Source organism: Emiliania huxleyi (assembly GCF_000372725.1).
Source record: "Emiliania huxleyi CCMP1516 chromosome Unknown EMIHUscaffold_148, whole genome shotgun sequence".
Taxonomy (NCBI): Eukaryota; Haptophyta; order Isochrysidales; family Noelaerhabdaceae; genus Emiliania; species Emiliania huxleyi.
Genome location: NW_005201113.1, coordinates 192,218 through 209,844, shown reverse-complemented (window position 1 = coordinate 209,844; position 17,627 = coordinate 192,218). Strand labels below are relative to the sequence as shown.

Sequence of the window (17,627 nt, the reverse complement as noted above, 5' to 3'; positions counted from 1 at the left end):
TGTACAGACCGTCGAGCCGCCTCCCGTCACAGCGTGCATCCGGATCTCCGCGCTCGCGCTGGAGCCGCCTGCACATGTGGCACAAATGCGCTGGATGTCGGCCCCTCTCCCCGTGTCCGCCAGCATCCTGAAGCAGCTGCATCTTGAACGGCTCGGTCGCGCGACGGCAGCGGCGGCAGTCTAGCGGCACCTTGCGGCCGAGATCGACGTGTGTGCGCCCGCTCTCCCAGTCGTTGCCGCAGCTTCGACATGAGAAGAAGCCGTAAAAGCGGCACACGTGGTACCCGAGCTCTCCCATCTCGTGCGGTCGGTTGCATTCGCAAAGTGCCACCGCGCACTCGTCCCGTGGCAGCCGCATGGCCCGCGCCCAGTGCGCCGCCTTCACTGCGACCAACAGCTCACGCGCCGCGGCAAGCAGTCCGTCCCCTCCCGTGCTGTTGTGCACCGGCACATCAGGCGTCACGCCGGCGTTTTTCGCCTCGCACAGCGCCGTCTGCAGCTCCTCCAGCACGTCCTTGAGCGTGAGCACGTCCTCAAGATCTCCCTCGTGCTCGTTCTCGTCCGCGCTGTCGACCGCCTCGTCTGCTCTGTCGACCGCCTCGCTCAACCGCTCGATGGCGGCCTTCTTTCTGGACGCTGCACGCGCCTCCGCCGCCGCCTGTCTGGCCGCCTCCGCCGCCGCTGCCGCGCGAGCCTGCTCCTCCTGTCGCTCGTGCGCAAGCGCTGTTTCGAGGCGAGCTGCCTCCTCGAGCAACTCGTGCTCGACTTGGGGCTCGCCGTCCACGTGCACGATCACGCCGGATGGAGTCCACAGCTCGATCACGCCGGACGCCTTCACCTCGCACAGCGCCGCCTCCAGCCGACGCAGCCGGCGATCGACAGGCCCGTCGACACTCTCCGCGAGCACGGCTCGAAGCTGGGCGATGGCCGCCGCCTTTCTGGCCGCCGCTCTTGCCGCCGCGTTTGCCTCGGCCTCCTTTCGCAGCTCCTCCGCCCGCGCCTCACGTAGCGCATCGAGCCGCGCTGCTGCCTCGACGAGCAGCGCAGCATCCTGCGCGGCAGCGTCCTCTTCCTCGGCCTCGCTGATTGCCACCTCGAGCAGATGCATCCTCTCGGCGAGAGGCTCGTCGTCCAGTCGAGGACACATTGCGGCTCGAAGGCGATCGACGGCTTCGACGCGCCGCCGCTCAGCCACAGCATCGGCCGCGCGCAGACGCTCGGCTTTCAGCTCCTCTTCGAGCGCGCGAGCCTTGGACATCTTCTTCTCGTCGTCTGGCTTCATCGCGCCGGAAAGTGGCGGACGCACCGCCTCAATCGCCTCGTGAAGATCGTGGACGGCCTGTGCTGTTTCAGTCAGCCTGCTTGACTCGTCTGGAGAAGCGCTCTTGCGCGTCAGAATGTCAGATCCGACACGCACTGCCTCTCGCAGCTGCTGCAGCTGCTGCTGGCGCGCAAAATAAGCCGGCGACAGCCCGCGGAGTCGCTGCTCCTCGCCCCGCATGGCCACCTCCCTCAGCATCAGCGCGGCACGACGCGTGGGCACCGTCGAAGGGCCGCCGAAACGCGAGTAGTCGCGAACAGGGTCGTTGCCGCTCGCAGCCGCGCCGGTCGGCACAGGCGGACCAGGCGCCTGCAGCCTCGCGAGCGCCTCGCGAACTCCGGGCAACAGTGCGTCGGGCTCGCTGCGGTACACTCGATCGAGGAGCGAGCGAAGGTGTTCCGTCGCCACTGACCATGCGTGGGTTTCCCTGTCGTACGAGCGGCCTGGAGTCTGCTTGACAAGAGACAGCAGGCGCTGAAAATGCGCGCACCTTCCCTGCAGCCAGATTTTGCTGCTGCCGTCTGCGGACGCAACGCGAAGGCAGCCACACGCACACCAGCATGGAGCACGCAGCAGACTTGCGTTGAAGCTTTGCGTATAGCAGGTACGGCTGATAAGCCAGTTCCGCCTTGTGTTGTACTGCGGCTCGCTCAACTGCGCACAGAACCGTTTACAGGTTTGACTGGCACGAGGCTTGTCGCTCAGCGGTTTGAGGGTGCTGAATATGATGTTGAGAATGTCGTCGTCGCCGAAGACGCCGTCGAGGAGGGCGATCCAGTGGGCCTCACTCGTAGGCATGTGCTGAGCAGCTTCCCGCGCTGCGTTTTGGCGCAGGGCGTTTTCACACTCGTCTCGAGGTAAGATCGCCGCGATCGTGGGGCGTGCCTGGATGCAACACTCGTAGGCACAGCATCTGCACCTGCGACCCCCCAAGACTGTGCCCTGTGATCGTGATATTCATGACATCGCTTGCGGCGTCGAAGGTCGGATAGGCGGGTTTGAAGCCAGCGACCTTCTCGAGCGCCTCCGTCACGCCCATGGCTGGATGCTCGCCCCCACTCTCTCTGTCGAACATGTGCTCGTGCGCCTGAGAGCAGACGCGTGCTGTGAGCAGTGCCCGGCTCGTCCGGCCCTTCTTGCGTGGGTTATCTTCTCTCTCTCCTGCAGCTCCGCCGCATAAACGTCACAAAGCCGGTGTCCACCTTCTCGCTGCCACCGTTTTTGTACCGCAGCCTGTGCGCCCCAATGCACTCTGTGCAGGAGCACCGACTGCAGACGTGTCTGATTATTGGATCGAAGCCGTCCTGGCAGCAGCCTTCACAGTGACGCCCCCAGCGCTTTCGTAGAAGAAAGCAAAGACGAGCCCTGCGCGCACGCACGATTAGAATAATAAGAAGCGCGTACGAACCCTTTTTTGGAATACACGTGTTACGATCATCTATTACGTTCGCAGGTGGCGAATAGGCACGTGGGCGACGCGGCAACAGAGAGCCTTGCACCCTTTCGCACTTCTCATCACTGCCCCGGCGCCCACGCCTCGATCTTCTTGGGCAGCAGCTGGTTCGACAGGTCCTCTCCGTGGCCTAGGCAGGCGTCTTCGCCCTTGCCCCACGTGAAAACGGCGCCGTCGGCGGTGAGGGCAATGCTGTGCCATGATCCCGCCCACACAGCGACGGCTTTCTGCCCAGCCAAGGCCTTGACCTTCTTCGGCAGCAGCTGGCGCTTGAGTCATCTTGAGCCTCTGTCTAGACATAGTAGTCAGTCTGTCTGCGCTGCGCTCTCGGAGAGGGGGCCCCGCCGGAGGCTGGTTACTGATGAGTGTGTGTGTTACGAAAGAAAGAAAGAAAGAAAACAGAAAAACCAAAGAAAGAAAGAAAGAAAACAGACAACCCAAGGGAGGGATGGGAGGACGGCACGCCGCCACCACACAGGGATTTTAAGGAGAGGAGTGTGATGCGCTAGCCGTCGCCCACCCTAGGGAGTCTGCCTCTTCCTATCTCTTTTCGCAGTCTCTCGCCGATTCTCGCTGCAACCTTCATGCCACCTCGCGGCCGTCCCATTCTCGTCGTTCTCTCCCTTGTCACTTCCTCCGTCGCGTCATTCTCTTCCGCCTCGTCCTGCGCCGCCGCCGCCTGCCGTTCCCTTGTTCTCTCGGCTTCTTTCGCCTTTCGGCGCAGCTCCGCCCTCCTTGCTGCATATCCTGGCCCCTCAGAAAAACCAAGTGTGTTTATTGCGGCGAGTGAATTCTTTTCTTCGCGATGTCCACCCCGCCGCGCCGCAGCTCGCGCCGCCTCGCCTCCGCCGCCACCGCCGCGCCCTCGCCAGTCGCGCCGCCGCCCGTCCGCTTGCTCGATCTCCCCAGGGAGCTCGTCGAGCGCGCCCTCTCTCGCTGCGACAGCCCCGCCGACATCGCTCGCGTCGCGGCCGTCTCCCTGCTCTTTCACGCCTCGCTCGCGGAGCAGGGCATCCGCTTGTGGGCGCAAGAGCGCGGCTTCGAGCTGCCGGCGCAGCCCGAGGACGAGACCTGCGCCGTGCGCTGGCTGTGCTATTCGGCGTTGCTGCACGAGTCCAACCCACCGGCGAGGGCGGCAGCAGGCGAATGGCACAGCGTGTTCATCGACGGCAAGGGGCGGCTCTCGTCGTGCGGGTCAGTGGCAACGGAGGGGGAGGAGGAGGAGGAGGACGAGGAGTTTCCAGGCCTTCTCGGCCACGGCGAGGGAAGGACGCAGCTCAACACGCCGACCCGCCTCCCGTCAACGCTGGGTGACGAGCGCGCCGTGAGCGTGTCGGCCGGAGATGGCCACAGCCTCGCCCTCGCCGCCGACGGCGCTGTCTGGAGCTGGGGTGCTGGAAATTGGGGCCAGCTGGGCCACGGCGACGCGCAGGACCAGCTGCTGCCCAAGAAGGTCGAGGCCTTCGCTGGGCGGCGCGTCGTTGCTGTGTCGGCTGGAGATGGCCACAGCCTCGCAATCACCGCCGACGGTGCCGTCTGGAGCTGGGGCGATGGAGACTGGGGCAAGCTGGGCCACGGCGACGAGCAGAACCAGCTGCTGCCCAAGAAGGTCGAGGCCTTCGCTGGGCGGCGCGTCGTCGCCGTGTCGGCTGGAGCATACCACAGCCTCGCCGTCACCGCCGACGGTGCCGTCTGGAGCTGGGGCTGGGGAGACTACGGCCGGCTGGGCCACGGCGACACGCAGGACCAGCTGCTGACAAAGAAGGTTGAGGCCTTGGCGAGTCAGCGCGTCGTCGCTGTCTCGGCTGGACGCGACCACAGCTTCGCCATCACCGCCGACGGCGCCGTCTGGAGCTGGGGCTGGGGATACTCTGGCCGGTTGGGCCACGGCGACGAGGAGACGCAGCTGCTGCCGAAGAAGATCGAGGCCTTTGCTGGGCGGCGCGTCGTCGCTGTGTCGGCAGGAGCCCGCCACAGCCTCGCCCTTACCGCCGATGGCGCCGCTTGGAGCTGGGGCGGTGGAGCCTTTGGCAAGCTGGGCCACGGCGACCAGCTGTGGCAGCTGCTGCCCAGGAAGATCGAAGCCTTTGCTGGCCATCAAGTCGTCGTTGTGTCGGCTGGACGCAGCCACGGCCTCGCCATCACTGCCAACGGCGCTGTCTTTGCCTGGGGCCAGGGCGGCCACCGCTGCCTAGGCCACGGAGAGGACCTGTCGAACCAGCTGCTGCCCAAGAAGATCGAGGTGTGGTCGCGGGAGTGAGTGATTCATGGCCCAGTGCCAGAGAGGCAGATACGGCGCGGCGAACTCACTCGCGTACGACGCTTCAGCAAGCAAAAGAAGGACGCTCAACGCTGGCTCCCTGCAACGCCCCCGCTATAGCGAGGCTGCCACACCACTCCGCTCTCTCGAGAGTGTGTTCAGTGTGCGCTTCCACCCTCGCCCCCGCGGAGTTCGGCTCTACGATATCAAAATGAATCCGTACCCGCCGTCTACGTAAATGCAACGTTTGCACGTCCCTCACAGTCGCGCACACACACACCGCACACTTTCACAACTGCTCTCGGCTACACACGTGCTGTAGAGCCGGACTGGTCATCGGGTTGAACGCGGCGCGCAGCGCCGAAGAAAGTTTTGGTTCTCGAGCGGCGGCCGGTGTGGACGCCGCTGTTTCGCAGCTCGGTCGGGGGGGGGGGGGGGGGGCCCTGCGTTTCCGTGCGGTCGTGGAAAATCATTTAGTCGGCGGACTTTTCCGTACGAGTCCATGGGGAATAGGGAGCAGGCCAGATGGTTCCTCAGAGTAGCGCGAGCGCAGATGGGGACGGCGATCAGCAAAGTAGCCCAGGCGGCACTCGACTCCAAGGATACGCTGAAGACGCTGAGGATAGCGCATGTCGCTGCGCTGAAGGGCTCACGCTATAGGGTGCTGGATGAGGACGGGTACGATGCACTAGCCCCAGCCGTCGGGGGGGTGTTGCCGGCGCTGGTAGATGACCTCTCGGAGAAGAGCCGGAGGGACCTTGGCGCCGGGGTCAAGAGGAACCTGCAAATCGTGGCCGAGGCGGCGACGGGAGCGGTGCAGAGGTGGATCCAGCTCAATGATGAGGCTACGGCGCGCATAATGAAGAGAGAGGAACACATTGAGTGGCTGAGGAAGCTCTTCACTGGGTGGAAAGAGGCTCGGCCGGCCTTGAGGGAGTCGCGGAGGAGGAGGGATAACGCAGGCAACGCAGGGACGGGCCAACAGCCAGTGGGACGAACGAGGGCCGCGACGGCAGCTCAAGCGGGAGGGAGCGGAGACAGTGGGCAGCGAGCGAAGTGGGTGAGACTGATGATGCTCCTTCGACTTAGGGAGCGGTTCAGCTGCTGGGCGGGCTTCAGGCTGGTGCTCACGCGAAAAGGAATCGACGCGATGTGCAAAGCATACAAGAAGGGGAGAAGGAAGAGGAGAGACGCCGGTGAGGACGAAGCAGAAACTAGCGCAGACGAGAGCAGGGCAGAGCCGGGGACTGGGGAGCCGGAGCAGACGGCATCGGCCGCCGAGGGAACGTTGGGAAGAGGCACGAGGAGGGCGGCGACCTCGACCGAATATGGAGGACCCGTCGCCAGACGACGCAGGGCAGAAGACGGTGAGGCGGAGCAGACGCGCGGGGCGAGACGAGGGAGGGAGCAGGACTTTGCGGAGATCAGCAGGAGGATGTACGAAGAGATTAGGAGCAGCAGGGACCCGAGGGACCATGTGGAAGACGGCTAGTGCTAGTCCCCCATCGGGAGGACGACCCCGGCTAGTCGCCGACCACACCCACAAAGAACCCTGCAGAAAGATCGCAAGGGCGGGGGCCTGTTCCTTTTTACCCATCTCACAGTAGAGAGATGTCCGTTTTTATTTATTTCCGTACGAGTCCTACTTACACGCCGTCCACGAAACCGTCGGACAGGGCCAGGACAGGAACGCAGACAACCAGGGCCCATGGGCCGCTCCCACAACAGCCGGCGAGGAGTCCGCCAGGCGTGTCGTTCCAAGGAGCTCTCATACACACATGGCAGTTACGAAACCCGCGTGCTGCAGCCTTCAGGCACGACCCACCGCAAGCTGCGGCGTTGGGCTCTTTCAGGTGTGAGCGACGGCGAGGAGTGCTCAGAAGCTTGGGAGGAGGATTGGAAAGGTGAAGAGCGCCGAAATTCCAATGGTTCTGCACGGCGCAAGGCTCGCAGTCAGCGGAACGCCGCTCTTAAGACCGCTCCTCCTGCCGACGGGTCTCTCCTCCACCTTAGCCTTTCGAGCCTCCCGAGCGAGTGCGACGAGCTGCTCAGCGCCGACGATATCCGCTCAGAGTGGTCGGTCGTGAGTGCCACCGAGACGGCATGGACCATCGTTGGCGACGAGATCACCGCATCGCACACACCCGAGAGCCTCGCGTGGCCCAGCGAGGGCAACGGCGGCGAGACGCGGAGCGACGAGGCCATCGCTCGGATGCTGCAGAGGGAGGAGCGGCGCCCATGGCTGGTCCACTTCCCGGCTCCGCCCTTTGGCAACTCCTCCTCCTCTTCGCGCTGCCTCGACCGCGGCTGCCAAGAGGCGCTCGAGGAGCGGCTCGGCGTGTGCGTGATCTGCTCCGAGTCGGTCGCGACCGTCATCATGGAGCCGTGCGGCCATCTCGCGATGTGCGCGCGCTGCCACGCCGGCTGGGCGCGGCACTCGAGCACTTGCGCGCTCTGCCGCACACCAGGGGAGGGAGTCCATCTCCTCGTCGGATCGAGCCACGCTGTGGACGTTTGCCTGCTCGACGGCCGCCTGAGCGTGCCCTCGCTCGAGCCGGAGCCGGAGCCCCGATCCAGCCGCCCGTCCCCCAAGCTCACGCGCCGCCGTGAGCTCCGCCGGCTGACGCGCGAGGCGCACGCGAGCGGCGGTGGCGGCGGCGTAGGGTGGGAGGGAAGGGGTGGCCCCGAGAGGCCCTGGGGACGGTCTGACCGCGCCGGCGGCCGCTTCGCCGTCAAGGCAGCCGAGGCGGCGGCGCGGCGGGAGTGGGAAGAGCACGAGAGGCGGATGCGCTGCTGGCACGAGTTCCGACGCTCCGTCCGAACGTTGCTACGTTCCGCGACAGCGACGATGGCGGACGTTCTAGCCAAAGCGCCAGGTCCGCTCGGCTGCGAGCGGCGGTGGCGGACGTGGATGGGCTTCGACGCCGCCGACGTGCAGCTCTCGCCCGTCAGCCGCAAATACGCGCGCACCCTCCGCTCGAAGCTGGACGGGTCCTCTAGCCAGCTTGGGGGGCCAAGCGGCGGCTTCCGTGGCGACTGCACCAACTACAACAACTACTATTGGGATTGCCGCTCCATTGGCCACTTCCAGTCTGGGGAGGGCTCACGCGCCCACCGACGGCGGACCGCGTCGGAAAAGCGCGACCTCGGGCGCGACGCAGAGCTCGAGGGGCGCCGACGCGCTGATGAGAGGCGCGCGCGGCGCGAGCAGGCGGCTAAAGCGCGGGTGGAGGCTGAAGCAGCTGTCTCGGCCGCGGCGGAGGCGGCGCGCGCTCCCAAGCGGTGCGCCGAGTGCGGTGAAAGAGAGTCGCAAATGATGGCGTTGCCGTGCCAGCACGCGGCGCTCTGTCGGTCCTGCTGGGAGGGTACCGCCGAGAGGTCGCGGTGCGCGCGGTGCAGCGCGTTGTGTGAGGTCGTGCTGTGCGTGCATCGCCCTTGAGCGATCTCCGTGGACGGACTACCAGAGTTTTTCGTCAAGAGCACAGGCTCCCTTACCAGACGATGGAGAGGGGGGACGACACTGCTTCAGCAGCGTGCACCTCGATCCTGTACCGTGTTTGTTATGACCCCCCCCCCCCCCCAATGAACACGCCAGTGAGGGAGGGCGAGACGATCGAGGGGTCCCGTACCATGCGGAATCGACCCTATCCAGTGCTCAAGTGCTCACAAGAGCACAGGCTCCGAGGTCATGAGGACATGACTTCAGTGGTTTACGTTCCGCAGCGCGACAAATATGTTCGCGAATGTGTGTCGCGTTCGAGGCCCCCGTGGGCCCATGCCCATGCTCCGATTCTGCAGCACCTCCTCCGCGCAAACAACTGCCGCCGCCGCCACCTCTGCTTCAACCATCGACCCGCTGCGCCGCTCCAATTTTCCATTTGACTCGCTTGCGCTGGCTCGGCAGCTCCAGGAGTAAACGTCAGCGCAACCGAGCCCGCACACGCGCCTCTCGAGCCTCCTCGCCGACCTCTCAGGCGGCCGGCATGCCTGCCGAGCAGAGCGAGTGCGTGACACAGTTCGTTCTGGACGCGCTCAGCGCGTCGGGCGAGGCGCGGCGGATTGAGGAGGAGGCGGCGCGTGAGCGCTTCAAGAACTTCATCGAGCTTGAGCTCAGGAGCAAACCCTTTGTGTGACACGCCACGCGGCTTGTACGATGGGCCTGACGGATCAGAGGCGGCGTAGGCGGATGAGGGATGACATCAAGAGATTCCGGGCGCGGCAAGAGAACGCTGATGCCAAGACGACTGCGCAGGTTAAGGAGGTGACGGAGAAGGGCTTCGCGCTCGGCGACCGTCTACGCGGCGAACAAGCGCGATCGGGTGGCTGTCTGGAAGGACGAAGTTCGTCACACCTTTGATGTGAACAGGCGAGAGCAAGCACGAGATCGAGCGGCTCACGTCGCAATACAAGGCGGAGCAATCGGCCCGGGGCGGGGGGGGGTCAAGCGTCGGTAGGGGAGGCAGGCAAACGGCCCGTACGCGAGATCTAATGTTGCACCGCTCAGCGCCCCGTAGGTGGAGCTCTCACTCGTGGACGGCAAGATTCGCGAGGACCTCCGCAAGGTAAGACCTCACCTTCTCTGGACGTTGTGGATCCTCCTGCTGCCATCGATCTCAGAGCAGTCGCGCATTCCTGAAAACAGGCGCAAAATACCTTCTCCGCCAAAGAGGCGAAGCTGGAGCTCGATATCGGCCGGCTGTACACAAAGATCGAGGTGAGGTCGCCCGTGATATTTGGCGGAGACAGTCTCGGAGCGTCCTCAACGAGAGGCTCTTGACCCTCCCCAGGCCTCCAAAAACGAAATGATTCGCTATACTTTGGGCACCATCTTTTCCCTCACCGCCGTCGCCTTTGGAATCGTCCGCTACGCCACCCTCTCTGGCTCGCCTCGGCGCGACTCGGCGTTGGGCGAGGGCGTGGAAGGCAGGGCACTGCCGCTTGGTGAGCGTTGAGCCTCCACAGCAGCCGTCTATTACTTCTACTCTCTCTAGGGGGTGTACGCAGGGTAACTGCATGACCTGCTTGCGATGGGGCTTGGGGGGCGTCAGGGAGTACAGACAGTTCTTGCCTCAGTACGCACGGTATTCGGTACGGACAAGGTGTAACCACATCAGCTCTTAATATCTCTATGTTGATGTCTTTCCTCTACTCGAGAGAACGAGCAACGAGAACGACCACCCGCGATCACCACCTCACTCGATGTTTGAGCAAAAACGCTCAGCTAACCCCCTAGCCCATCGCGTCGTCCGACTCTTCGCCGCCCGTCTCGTCGCCTCGCCCCTTCCCTCCCGCCTCGTCGCCAGACTGCCACCGCTTCGCGGCCCGACTGCGCTCCACCGCTGCCGGCGACTGCTGCAGCGCCGCCTCCGCGGCTGGCGCCCTCTGTGGCGATGCCTTCGTCCTGCCGCCTCTGGCGAGGCCCAGCGTCTTCCGCCCGCCCCCCTCGGATGCCTGCGGCCGCCGTGCCGCCACAGCCTCCCTCAGGAGCGGCTGGACGCGCCGCAGCAGCGCTCGCAGGGCGGCTTCTTCCATCCCGTCTGGCTCTGCAGCCACCAGCGCCGCCGCCGCCGCCACCGAATCCGCCGCCGCCTCCGCCTCCGCCCCCTCCTCCGCCTGCGCCTCCTCCGCCTGCGAGTCTGCCGCCTCCGCCGCCTCCGCCGCCTCCGCCGCCTCCGCCGCCTCCGCCGCCTCTTCTGGCGTTGTCGCCCGCGCCTGCGCACACGCTGCCACCGCGTCGCCTTGCGCCTGGTCAAGGTAAGGCAAGATTAGGGGGAAACTTCTCCACACACACGAGGCGTGGAGCAGAGGCCGGGCGATCCCTCACGACTCCACGTCCAAAGACAGGAGCCCCACGGTAATAAATGTGTCAGGCCCAGTGTGCGTGGGTGTGCGGCGCGCGCGGCGTGTGTGTGTGTGTATGCAGCGGGCGCCCGGTCAACGTCGCTCGCATGCCCCGTCGCCTCGACTGCCACAGGCGCCGCCTCGCTCTGACCCCCAATCTTCTCGGGACTGCGCACTGGACCGCTCGCGGATCGGGCCGCACGCTCTCTGACCCCCAAGCGAGAAAATACGGAGGAGCTTCCCTGGGCGGACGCGCCCGCCGCCGCGCTGCCCGGCCTGCTGCCCTCGAGTAGACATCGTGTCGCATCGCTCAGGATGTGCCTGGTCTTTGCCAGCTTGCTGCGCAGGTCCGACACCGGAGCTGACGCAGCGGTGGCGCTGGCGCCGGGCCCGCCGGTCGTGGCCTGCGGCCGCTTCCGGGACTCGGAGGAGGCCGAGGAGGGCCACGAAGGGCCGTCGTCGAACCAGCCCGCGCCAGAGCTGGCGGTCGCGAGGGGCGGCTCATGCGATGGCTGCGGTGGCTCGCGCGGTGGCTGCGGCGGAGGGCGGGTGGGAGAGTGCGGCGGCGCGGCGCAGCGTTGTCTCGGCCGCGAGCACTTGCGGCAGCTCTCCCGCGACGTCCAGTTCTTGGTCGAGCAGCCTGCACACGTCCAATACTCCTGCTCATTGGCCGCCCTGCGGCAATGCTGCCCCCCTCCGCCGCCGCCCCAGCCCGTAGCCTGGTCGGTGGCGCCGCCGTAGCCGCCTCCACCGGTGTAGAAGGAGCCCGAGCCGTCACCAGCACTGAGGTTGCCCCATCCACCTCCAGGAGCGTTGCCATAATACCAGCCTCCGTGGCCGGTCCCATGCCCGTACCAGCCCACCTGTCCACCCCGCGCCTCGCTGTAGTGGCCGCCGCGGGCACTCGCGCGGCGGTAGGCGGGGCGGCGATCCTGCTGCCGCCAGTGGGGGCCGCCAGCGTAGTAGTCCATGTGTGCACACCGGAGCAGCGGCCGGAAAGAATTTTACGCGGCCAAATGCCTTGCCACCCGACTCGACGCGGGCGTCGACCGCTGCTGCGTCGTCGCCGTCGCGCGAGACGATGTCGCCGAGGTACGGGAAGCGATCTACCACCTCCATGAAGCCGTTGTTTGGCAGCATGATCGGGGAAAGGTCGGTGCCGTCGAACGAGGTCGGATCTGTAGAGGTGGTGCGGCTTTGAACAAAACAGCACCTCAGATTTCGACTTCTTGATCGGCGGCAGAGCGGTGAAGTCGAGTAGTCCAGAGTGGACCTTCCATGGGATCGAGCACGCCGGCATGTATCTCCATGCCCCAATCCGCAAAGTGCGTCATGAGGAGCGGCGTTTGTTGCTCCAAGTCAGCGCGTGAGCAGAAGGAAGGGGAGGCCGGTATCGTCAGCATAGGGAGTCTGATACTGAGCTGTCGTCCCCCGTCGGTATACGTAACCGTAACGGCACTGTAACGGCACTGGTGATTGAGATGCGCGGGGAAGGCACAGTAATCGTGTTGGGCGCCCCATTCCGTCTGGGGCTAGGTCGGCTCAGGGCCCCGTCCACCTCCCTCCCACTTGGCGCGTGATGATGCGGAGATGCCACCCAGGCCAGCCAGGGCAAGGGCGGAGGGCGAGGGCGGAGGGCGGGATGGGCGCCAAGCGGGAGGGAGCGGGCGCAGGAGTGCCTCCTTGGGTTGTCTGTTCGACTTTCTGGGAGTGCACGGAGCTAAGTGCCTCGCCGTCCTCGCGGGAGTCGCTTGGGCGGCTCCCGTGGTGTACCTGTGTTAGTGCCAGTGCGCGCCAGTCCCGTGCCTAAGTGTCGTGCGAAGGGAGTTTGCTTGTACAATTTTTTTTCTATCTAAGAATTCTATCTTTACTGGCCTCTGCGCTCTGGCGCGCACTGCACTAACGAACGTCTCGCCCGGACGGAAGCGCCGCCATCACCGGAAGGAAGGGCGGCGCTCGGCTTGCCGCTGGAGAGCAGCATGGCCGGCGGTGAGTGGAATGCACAGCGCCTGAAGCGCCTTCTCGAGTCGGACGTGGAGCGCATCACCGCGGCGGCTGTGCGCGACGGCAAGGTCGCGGACGCCGCGGCTTTCGCCGCCGCTCTCGTCGAGTCTCTCAAGGCGGGCGACTCCCTCAGCATCAACGTCAAGGTTGTACACGCGAGTGGCGAGGAGGTCTTCTTCAAGATCAAGAAGAACACGCACCTGTCAAAGATCAAGAATGCGATCGGTCAGCGCCAAGGCGTCAACCCCCAAGGCCTCCGACTCGTGTTCAACGGCGAGCGTGTCCCATCCCTGGGAAGCGAGACGCCCGAGGAGTGCGGGATGGAAGATGGCGACGTGATTGATGCCTTGCAGGAGCAGATGGGTGATTAAAATGCCTGCGCCGTCTACTACTCCGTAGGAGTGTCTTGCTAGACTGGGTCCGCACCCAGTTTAGCTCTCGTACAGTATCAGTCTCGTAAAGCGTACTACGACAACACGGACGTGAGCTCACAGCCACCTCCGGTTCGGTCCCAGGTGGACCCAACGAAAACGCAAAAGAAAAAATCCCGCAAAATCGGCCCCGGCCTGCGGGCCATGGGAACCCCCCCCCCCCTGCATGGGTACCCTCTAGGGCCCCCACGCCCCGCCAAGTAAGGTAAACGTCTCCACACACACAAAGTGGGGGGCGGGGGGGGGGGGGGGCGACCCTCGCATCTCCACGCCCGGGACACGGGCAGGAGCCCCACGGCATTCAAAGTGCAAGCACCGGCCCGGTGCCGTGGGTGAGCAACCTGCAAACTAGGTGCATTTCCCACCATGACATGAGAAGGACTTGCAAGCTTGGTGCCAAGCGCAATCATCGCCAGTATTTCCCAAAGCTTGACACTTCCCTTTGCCACCGCCATGCCCGTCATTGCAATACGTGCTTTCACATTCGTAATTCCAGTAGCAAGAAGCACCATTGGCTTTTTGCGCACCGTAGTAGCAGAACCCCTGGTAACAAGTAACAGGAGATCCTGGGCAATCGGAATCTTGGTTGCAGTTATGAACGGCAGATCCAATCTCACAATAGTTGAGCGCCGTGTTACACAAGGCGTAAAGAAGGCAGAGACCATCAAGATGCTTGACACAAGGACATTCCTGGCTGTTGAAGCAGCGTTGAAACTGCAGGTCCTCTGCAGCCGGAGCCGGAGACGGAGACGGAGCAGGGCGAGAGACCTTGCACGAGTTGCCCCACGGGCTCGCAGTAGACACGGCATCGTCCTCCTTGAGCGTGTCAGGTGCCACTGTGCACACGCGGTAGTAGTGGGGATCCTCCGACAGAATCGTGATTTCCTTTGTTGGATCCACAGCGTAGCTGGCCGTATCACTGTTTGCGTTGATGTGAAGCTGCTTCAAGACTCCGTTGTCAGTGTACTTCACAAGCACCGCCTTTGAGTTGTCCCCGTTTAGGAAGCGAATGGAGACTTGGGAGGCCGGCGAGTCGAGATCAACCAGGCCGTCCTCCTGCGCGTCGGGCACGGTGAGGATCGGCAGAGCGTTGACGACGCCAGCGCCGACGGCGAGCAGCATCAGCTTTGAGAAGATCATTGTCCTGACGGACACACTCGCGGTGAGTCACGCGTTGGGAACGCGCGTGTCGGCGGTCAGTGGCGGGCGCGGGGCTGGCACTCACGATGGATGTGCGATGCGAGACGGTCCTGGCAAGGGCCTTTCGACCGCCTGCGAAAGGGCGCGGGTGTCCTTCCAGGGGCTGAATTCCCCACAGCAACAGCACCTAACCTGCCCCTTTTAAACAAACTAAATCTAAAATATTTTGAAGAGACTTGAGGGCGGCCACTTCCATGTGTGCCCCCCCCCCCCCCACCCACCCACCACCACCACCACCACTGGCCACCACACAAGGCGGCGGCGGCTCTACAAAAATAAATCATTCGAACGTAAACCTGGTACAACAACAGGATCACAGAGGTCGATCACGTACATCCGCATCGAGGCAGAGCCTACTGCCTAGGGCAGGTGCGCTGCGTACCACGCCTCGAGGGCTCGCAGCGCCCCCTCCCCCTGCTCGGTGTGCTGGTGCGGCCCGAAGTGACCCATCCCGTGTGCGGCGCCGGGGTAGACGCGCAGCTCTATGATGTATCTTATTCCGGGGCCCGTGTGCGGGGAGCGAACCTTAGCGACCGCCCAGAAGCTTTCTGAGCGACCCAATCGGGCCGGGATCATCAGCATATGTCCCCTCCACAACATCGTGGGCGTTTGAGCGGTATTTGAGGACCACCGCCACTCTGAAGTTCGGCCGGGTGGTCTGCAGACCCCCCCCCCCGCCCCCCCCGGAGCAGCAGAGGCTCCGTGGGGTCAAAAAGTCGACGCTGGGAGTCGCACTCGTCAAGCCATCGCAGCACCACGCGGTCCGCACGTACCGCCCACATCCCCTCCACCGCTGAGAAGGCGCAGATCGACCGCCGGGCCGCGGACCCGATCGTCTGCTGGAGATCCCCGTCGCCACCTCCACGCGACGGAAGACCAAAGCCAAACAGCGTAACTCTCTTGCAGCGGCGGAGAAAGTGGATCGCGGCGGCGAGACCAGTCGACGGGCCGCTCTTTGCGCACGACTCGTTTGCCTGCCGAGGATTGGCGCTGCATTACCTCTGGTGGCACGAACGGCTAGCCGGTCGTGTGCGGTCGTGTGCCATTTTCTTACCTATTACCTATTTTCTAAGCATCTGCCTGCTCCAGGTAGAGTCGCCACGTCTCCTGCACCTCCTCCTTCGACGGGGCGGGCGCACAATCGATCCAACCAGGCAACGCGTGCGCGATGCATCGGCATCTCCCGACAGAGGCGGCCTGCTTGGGGCATGATAGCGGCGGCCCGCCTGCTCGTCCGCCGCGCTGGGCCCAGCGCCGCGACTTGCCTATCGCGAGATCATGTGCGCTGCATTTGGCGCCTTTGAGAACGGCCGATACAGTGGTAGCACTGCCAGTGGCCGAAGGAAGATGTGGGTGACAGTGAATAGCTGTCATCTAGCGCGACTTGCCGGGCACTCGGCACTTGTAATCGTCCGTCACACACCAGTTGTCGGAGACAAGCACCGCGACTTGAGGCGAGCCGCTGCGACCACCGTTGTCGTCTGCGTGTAATGGTTGGAGCTGGTGATGCTGCGGCGGCTGCAGCGGCTGCAGCGGCTGCAGCTGGCGCAGCCAACGCGCGACGCTCTCTTGAAGGAGAAGCAAGACATGATAGCCAACTACCACCGTGGTGGTGCGGCGGCCAACATGGTGGTGCAGCGCCTCTGGGGTCGAGGGGCGGGCATCGCCAGTCAGAGGATGTCTGGCTGCTGATGACGAACGTGAGCGGTGAATGAGCAAAAGCCAAGGTGATTGCCTCTCACGTGCTATGCTGTGGGTGGTCTAGTGGCAGGAGTGGGAGAGGCTGACCTGGCACGGGCGCCAGGTTGAAGCGGACGATCTCGTCGTGGCTGTCAATGGCATCTCCAAATCTATACCGTAGCAGCGCATCAGAAGAGGACACGAGCGCGCATCGGCCGAGCGGGCGCGATGCGATTGCACTGCTGGTAAGGCGGGGAGTGCTGCTTGTGCAGCGACGCACGGTGGAGTCGATGGTCGCAGACATCTTCGTATTGCGTCAAGCACTGCAATGTGGGGAAGTGCTGCTTGTGCAGCGACACGGTGGAGCGGCGGGCATGAGGCTTGGAGGGCTGGAGCGCTGACCGCTGTATCGACAACGGCGATATCTCTTTGCTTTCTTCTACCGAGACCGATCAGGAAGGCAGGCCTCCCGCCGCCGCCTCCTCCGCGGATCTGGCGAAGCCAGTCGGGCGCCTCCTGGTTCGACTGCGTGAGCATGTCGAAAAGGTCGCGGGCGATGTTCCCGTCGCGGTCGTTGAGCATCGTGGTCGCCATGCCCTGGGAGGTGCAGTGCCGGCGGTGGGGAGGGTGGGGAGGCGGGAAGCCGCATGACGGCGGCCGCGGCGGCGGCGGTGTGGTGGGGGCCGGCGGCGAGGGCGGTGGCGTGGCGAGGACGACGAGGGCGGCAGCAACGGGCGGCGGCGACGGCGAGGGACGGGGCGGCTGGAGAGAGAGAGGCGAGGTGCGGGGCGGCTGGAGAGAGAGAGGCGAGGTGCGGGGCGGCTGGAGAGAGAGAGGCGAGGTGCGGGGCGGCGGCGACGGCGAGGGACGGGGCGGCTGGAGAGAGAGAGGCGAGGTGCGGGGCGGCTGGAGAGAGAGAGGCGAGGTGCGGGGCGGCTGGAGAGAGAGAGGCGAGGTGCGGGGCGGCTGGAGAGAGAGAGGCGAGGTGCGGGGCGGCTGGAGAGAGAGAGGCGAGGTGCGGGGCGGCTGGAGAGAGAGAGGCGAGGTGCGGGGCGGCTGAGGAGAGAGAGGCGAGGTGCGGGGCGGCTGGAGAGAGAGAGGCGAGGTGCGGGGCGGCTGGAGAGAGAGAGGCGAGGTGCGGGGCGGCTGGGGAGAGAGAGGGGCGAGGGACGGGGCGGCTGGAGAGAGAGAGGCGAGGTGCCTGGTGTCCCGCGCGACCCGTTCGGCCGATCCGGTGCGTGTAGTCCTCGATGTCTCCGGGGGCGTCGTAGTTGATGACGTGCGTCACCGCGGGCACGTCGATGCCGCGGCCGAGCACGTCGGTGCCGATGATGACAGAGATGCGCCCGCTCTTGAAGTCACCGAGCGCGCGTTCGCGCTCGCGCTGGTCCTGCAGAGGGGCGAGCGGAGGGGCATGGTGAGGGAGGGGAGAGGGGG

At 64.9% G+C, this 17,627-nt stretch overlaps 8 protein-coding genes across 8 annotated transcripts; 5 read left to right on the top strand and 3 right to left on the bottom strand.

Moving 5' to 3' along the window:
• Nucleotides 1-5,536: 5,536 nt before the first annotated feature.
• On the top strand, nucleotides 5,537-5,991 carry EMIHUDRAFT_228540 (hypothetical protein; the record flags this gene model as incomplete). The annotated part of the gene is made up of 2 exons (XM_005786932.1): nucleotides 5,537-5,856; nucleotides 5,949-5,991. The coding sequence occupies 2 exons, from the start codon at nucleotides 5,537-5,539 to the stop codon at nucleotides 5,989-5,991; spliced, it is 363 nt and encodes a 120-aa protein (XP_005786989.1).
• A 1,782-nt stretch (nucleotides 5,992-7,773) lies between these two features.
• Nucleotides 7,774-8,596, top strand: EMIHUDRAFT_441256 (hypothetical protein). The gene has a single exon (XM_005786931.1). The coding sequence runs from the start codon at nucleotides 7,820-7,822 to the stop codon at nucleotides 8,471-8,473; it is 654 nt and encodes a 217-aa protein (XP_005786988.1). The 5' UTR covers nucleotides 7,774-7,819; the 3' UTR covers nucleotides 8,474-8,596.
• A 421-nt stretch (nucleotides 8,597-9,017) lies between these two features.
• On the top strand, nucleotides 9,018-9,986 carry EMIHUDRAFT_228538 (hypothetical protein; the record flags this gene model as incomplete). The annotated part of the gene is made up of 6 exons (XM_005786930.1): nucleotides 9,018-9,161; nucleotides 9,239-9,326; nucleotides 9,401-9,480; nucleotides 9,549-9,596; nucleotides 9,677-9,748; nucleotides 9,822-9,986. 6 exons carry the CDS (start codon nucleotides 9,018-9,020, stop codon nucleotides 9,984-9,986), a joined length of 597 nt encoding a protein of 198 aa, XP_005786987.1.
• Nucleotides 9,987-10,733: 747 nt separating this feature from the next.
• Nucleotides 10,734-11,675, top strand: EMIHUDRAFT_363440 (hypothetical protein). Its single transcript, XM_005786929.1, has 2 exons — nucleotides 10,734-10,775; nucleotides 10,961-11,675. Exon 2 carries the CDS (start codon nucleotides 11,191-11,193, stop codon nucleotides 11,614-11,616), a length of 426 nt encoding a protein of 141 aa, XP_005786986.1. The 5' UTR covers nucleotides 10,734-10,775; nucleotides 10,961-11,190; the 3' UTR covers nucleotides 11,617-11,675.
• Nucleotides 11,676-13,013: 1,338 nt separating this feature from the next.
• Nucleotides 13,014-13,244, top strand: EMIHUDRAFT_49329 (hypothetical protein; the record flags this gene model as incomplete). Its single annotated transcript, XM_005786928.1, has 1 exon — nucleotides 13,014-13,244. A coding segment is annotated over one exon (231 nt), but the record flags the coding sequence as incomplete, so codon positions are not given.
• Nucleotides 13,245-13,788: 544 nt separating this feature from the next.
• On the bottom strand, nucleotides 13,789-14,450 carry EMIHUDRAFT_228535 (hypothetical protein; the record flags this gene model as incomplete). The annotated part of the gene is made up of 2 exons (XM_005786927.1): nucleotides 13,789-13,853; nucleotides 13,928-14,450. 2 exons carry the CDS (start codon nucleotides 14,448-14,450, stop codon nucleotides 13,789-13,791), a joined length of 588 nt encoding a protein of 195 aa, XP_005786984.1.
• Nucleotides 14,451-15,335: 885 nt separating this feature from the next.
• Nucleotides 15,336-16,586, bottom strand: EMIHUDRAFT_441254 (hypothetical protein; the record flags this gene model as incomplete). The annotated part of the gene is made up of 4 exons (XM_005786926.1): nucleotides 16,299-16,586; nucleotides 15,899-16,153; nucleotides 15,591-15,775; nucleotides 15,336-15,484 (listed from the first exon to the last, which is right to left on the bottom strand). Coding segments are annotated over exons 1-4 (783 nt in total), but the record flags the coding sequence as incomplete, so codon positions are not given.
• An 805-nt stretch (nucleotides 16,587-17,391) lies between these two features.
• EMIHUDRAFT_49307 (hypothetical protein) lies at nucleotides 17,392-17,577 on the bottom strand (the record flags this gene model as incomplete). Its single annotated transcript, XM_005786925.1, has 1 exon — nucleotides 17,392-17,577. A coding segment is annotated over one exon (186 nt), but the record flags the coding sequence as incomplete, so codon positions are not given.
• Nucleotides 17,578-17,627: the final 50 nt, after the last annotated feature.